Here is a 5,221-nt window from a genome sequence, read left to right on the forward strand (position 1 = left end):
GATTTACACACATTATATTCGTAATTACTTAAAACTTTTGATTGGGTAGAACTATTAGTTCGGAATGGTTTAAAAGTTTGAATTAGTATTACAATGAAAACTTCAGAAACTAGATTGATGGAATCAACGTCAAATTACTCAAAATAGTAATTTACCAAAACTGAAAAAAGAAAAAGAAGTTTCAGACGATGTGGTAACGGCTTGCTTTCTCTGTAGAATTTGCATTAAAGCTTTGAAGATAAAAGATGATATACGGTCAAAGATGAATATGGTAAAATTCCCCTAAAATTAGAGAACCCAATGCTAAAAAGCCGAGGGGAAAGCGAGAAAAAAAAGAGTAAAGAATAATAATAATAAGAAAAAAGACCACGCCATTTTCTGTATCCCGTGAATGTTATGTTGTTGTTCTTTCAGTCTGAACAACGACATAGATCTGCTCAACCACTCACTTTCTTTGCAATAATGGTTCATTTCTCTTCTCAATTCCTTCTCTCTATTTTCCTCTTCCAATTTCTCCACCCCATTTCTTCATTCACCTTCCCAAAACAACCCAATTTCGATCCCCAACTTTCCCTAATCGGCGACGCCGCTTTCGTCTCCACCGATGCTCACCTCCACGGCGGTGCTTCCTTTGTCAAATTAACCCGCCCCATCGCTTCCAGCTTCGGCCTTCTCCTGCATAATAAACCTCTAACGATTCACGAATCGACCTCGTTTAATACCCATTTCACTTTCTCTGTCTCGCCGGAGAACGGCGACGGCCTCATTCTTTCACTCTTCCCCGGAGGCGTTTTTCCCGACGAGGTTTCTCCGGAGAAATGGGTTCACAGTATCCAGTTTGTTTCTGCTAATTTGAGTGATGGGTATGTGAAACCGGAGAGGGGGATTCTCTTGCCGAACAATGGGGGGAAATTTACATCATGGGTCGATTACGACTCGAAAATGGTGGAGATCAGGTTGAGTAAATATGGGGAATCTAGGCCTTACGATTCTTTATTGGAATACCCAATTGATTTGGGGATTAAATGCGGTGGGAGGGAAGTGTTTGTGGGATTAAGTTCGTGGAATAGCAAATCAAGTGAGTGGAGCAGAGTGTTTTCTTGGCGATTTGGTGTTAGAAATGTTCACAAATGGATGCATTCTTTGCCGGTGGATCCGCGGCGGGGTTCTGATGAACAGAATCATTCTTACCCACTTACCATTTTTGCTTGGGTGATCTTTGGAACTGGGTGTGGTGCGTTAATGGCGTTTTTGGTACTGTTTATGTGGGCAATTGCAGGTAATAGAAATGCCATATTTGGAGGTGAGCCACAATCTGTGGATTTTCAATATGAGAAGGTTAGTGTAGTTGTAGAGGAAGGACTTAAAGATGTTGAAGGTAGAGGATGAAGGTTTTTGGAGACTATATTCAAACATTTGAAAAGTGTTTGTGTTTTTATTGTTTTTGTTTTGGAGAAATTAGTGTATGTTTCTTTTTGATAATTTGGCTGTTCTTCGCTTGTTTGATGGGTTAATTTCTTCTTATTATGAAGATGAACCAACACACTCTCAAGTATTAATATTTTGTGGTATTGTAGTTTAAATTAAACATGGGTGAGGTTTGGGATGACTTGTATCTAAGTTAGTTTTATTATATTGAATTCAAAAGCTATTGCTTGATTTAACCCAATAAAGGAATTAATTAATGAATAACAATGTATTTTCATGAGAATTGATTCGCATTTGTGTTGCATAGATGATCTATAAACTTCCCCTTTGACTTTGTTCTTTCTCAAATGATAAACTCCATCCTCTTGTTGCCAGAAAATGCAGGTCTTTGTTTGATGATAAGCTTATTTCATTCTAAGTTAAACTCTCAATTTTACAAAAACAACTTTTTTAAAACTATTCTTTTTTATTTTTAAAAAACAAATGATAAAATGTGAATAACAAATTAAGAAAGTTAAGGGTAAAATTTATATCTATATGCTTAAATTTTAAAAATAAAAAATGAAAAAAAAAATAGTTATCAAACAACACCTAAATCGTTATCAATTAATATCGATGTTGAAAGACTCTTTCGAAACACTCTTTCTATATTCACATATTTTAACACATCGTTTTTTTTTTTTTGTATAAATAAATTTCTTAACAAAAATAGTTAAACACTATCTAATTCACATCTAATTCAATTAAACACTATCTCACTCATTTTATCAAACTTACATAGAAATGTCATCTAGTAATCTTATGGAGATCAACATGAAGATTAAGATCTGAAAGACAAAGTCGACGAGGAGAAAAATGAAAACCCACACTGAAGAGGAGGACTAAAATCCATGACGAATAGGAAGACAAAGACCTATGCCGAAAACCCACAACGAAAACCCATATCCACCAAAGAGAAAGAGGAAAACTTAGATCTGGTGAAGAGGAAGACGTCGTGTAGAGGAAGAAAATGAGAAGCGGCGAGGAAGATAGCGAAGACGATGAGAGGAAGAGGAAGACAGTGATTATTTGAAGACGATGGGGATAAGAGGAAGAAAAAGGAAAACACGTGGAGAGGGGTTATTTGGAAAAAAATATGAAAATAAGAGAAGGAAGAAAGAAATCAAGTGAAAAAATGGAAAATAGAAATAGAAAAATAATTGTTAAAAACAACAATGAAACCAAAATAATTGAGACAGACCAATAAAAATAATTGAGACAAAAGAAAAGGAAAATGAAACCAATAAAAATAATTTAGAAAAGGAACATGAGAATCTACATTTTCTTTTCCCAATAATTCATTTTAAAATAGGAAACGTTTCTATTTTTTTTAGAACGATAAACAAAGAATGTTACCAAACACCACACTTTCTTAAAAATTGAAAACAGAAACAGAAAACAGAGAAGGAGAATGTTACCAAACGGGCCCCTAACTATTGCATTTTAATTTGGCATTGTGTTCTCTCGTCTCTAGTGCAGAAAATTTATACCAAGTGGTTACAGAGCTTGGAGTAATTTCTAACAAGCGATAAGTGTAAGCTCTTATTCCATTATCTTTTTATTTATATTAATATTTTCTAAGCCGTAAAAAACAAGTTTAAATCTGTTTGTTAATTTTTTAAGAATGAATTGTTTTAATAAGAAAACTTGGAACAAATTTAGTTTGGAAGATATTTTGAAATTTTATTAAGTATTTGAAAAGAATGAAGTTAGTGGCAAAAAGTAAGTTGAATTTGAAGTGAAAGATAATTTGATCATTTTCAATATTATTAGTAAAAAAAGGAAAATCTAGATTTTGCACGACACAACCTTCCCCTCCCATTCTTGAATACTCTTGCCCCATCTCACTCCTCTCTTCCTCTTTTTCAGTCAACGCCACCACCAAGCCACCCCTTAGCCATTTGACTCACTGGACGACGACCAACACGCCGACACAATTTTAGATGAAGAGAACTTTCCAAAAACTATTACAAATATGCGAAAAAGTATATGGATTAAATGACCTATTCGGTGATTCTTATGTATCTCTCAAATGAAGTGCTTAGGCTAGTGGATGAGGCTACTATTATAATGGAGTTGTGGAAAAAGCTAGAAAGTCTTTACTTGACAAAGTCCTTGCGAAATAAATTATATCTAAAGGAAAAATTATCTGGATATAAGATGAACCAAGGTAAAAGCTTAGAAGAGAACCTGGATGAATTTCAAAAGATTATAGTTGGTCTCAATAACATCAGTGAGAAGATGCCGAATGAGAATCAAGCAACGATTCTTTTAAATTAATTATCAGAAACATATCTAGAAGTTAAAGGCATCTATTAAATATGGTCGAGATTTCATTGACCCTAAATATAGAGTTGGATGCCTTGAAGACTAGAAATCTCAAAAATTAAGAAAGAATGCAAGGATGAAGAGTTACTCATGGCCAAAGGAAAAAGTAACAAAAAGAGTTAGAAAGGCAAAGAGAAGAGTTCCGAGATGAAATTAAAGGGGGGAAGCTGGAAAGTGTTTCATATGTCATAAAAAAGGACACTTTAAGAAACATTGCCATTTGAATAAGAGCAAGGAAGCATCAAGTAGCAAGCATGCAACTGAGTCTAGTGCAACAAATATTACTAATGGGTATGATTCAATAGAGGTCTTGATGTTGATGGTGTCTCATGGGGATATGCAAGATGCTTGGATCATGGATTCAGGGTGCATGTATCACATGACTCCTAATCAAAATTTTATTTATTGACTTTCAGAAAAATGATGGGAGAAATGTCTTACTGGGTGATAACGGTACTTGTGATGTCAAGAGAATTGGATCAATTCAAATTGCAACACATGATGAGATGATAAAAAAGCTTACAAATGTGAGGTTTGTTCCCGAACTCAAATGTAATATAATATCTCTTGATGAATTAGGTAGATCAGATTATGCTTATAAATCTTGCTGCTATGACATCAGAGCAAAAAAAAAAAAAAACAAAAACAAAAAAAAACAAAAAAAAACAAATGGTTGATCATGTTGTGACAGATGTTAGAATTGATTATGAAGTACGACTATTAGTTGGCTTAGATGTGTCTAGTGATCGGTTACCACTAGCTTCACAGATAGAGGCTACACAATAGTCTGAATCTTATGGTGTATAGTCTCAATAGGAGATGACTTTGATTGATGAGAGATTTTTCAGAGAAGAAAGCTCAAGTAACAATGACCTGCATAAATATTAGCATACTCGTGACATGGTTCAGAGGGTGAAACATGCTCCTATGAGGTACGATTATGTTGATTTAGTTGCTTATGCTTTTACTTGTGAAACTGATAGTATTGAAGCAAAGCCTTTTACTTTTGAGGAGAAAATTGTATCTGATTCGAAGAAACAACAGAAGGATTCTATGGAAGCAGAGTTGTTCTCTTTGCAAAAGAATCAAACATGGTCATTGATTTCAAAGCCTTCTATTCAGGAACTCAATCAACAAAGTGGACTTACAAAATCAAACTAGGTAAATGAGATAACAATAAATGGTGGCCAAGGGCTACATTCAGAAGTTTTTCTGTATTGTGAAAGTTAAATCTGGATGATAGAGTGGGACCTAGGCATAATTACAAATTCTGACCTCAAACAATAAATCCATTTTAAAAACCTCTAAAATATTTGTCATCTTCTACCTTCTCCAAAATCACTAATTCTGCCATAGTTTCTAATATATATTAATCAAATTAATCAAATGTCTTACAATAGATGAGTATTGTGGAGTGTACTTGTTT

The 5,221-nt window shown here is 34.2% G+C and overlaps 1 protein-coding gene across 1 annotated transcript; it reads left to right on the forward strand.

Annotated features, from left to right (window-relative positions):
• Window positions 1-298: 298 nt before the first annotated feature.
• Window positions 299-1,708, forward strand: LOC101219233. Its single transcript, XM_004138526.2, has one exon. The coding sequence runs from the start codon at window positions 397-399 to the stop codon at window positions 1,387-1,389; it is 993 nt and encodes a 330-aa protein (XP_004138574.2). The 5' UTR covers window positions 299-396; the 3' UTR covers window positions 1,390-1,708.
• The last annotated feature ends 3,513 nt before the right edge of the window (window positions 1,709-5,221 follow it).

Source organism: Cucumis sativus, chromosome 6, assembly GCF_000004075.3.
Source record: "Cucumis sativus cultivar 9930 chromosome 6, Cucumber_9930_V3, whole genome shotgun sequence".
In the NCBI taxonomy this organism is placed as follows: Eukaryota; Viridiplantae; Streptophyta; class Magnoliopsida; order Cucurbitales; family Cucurbitaceae; genus Cucumis; species Cucumis sativus.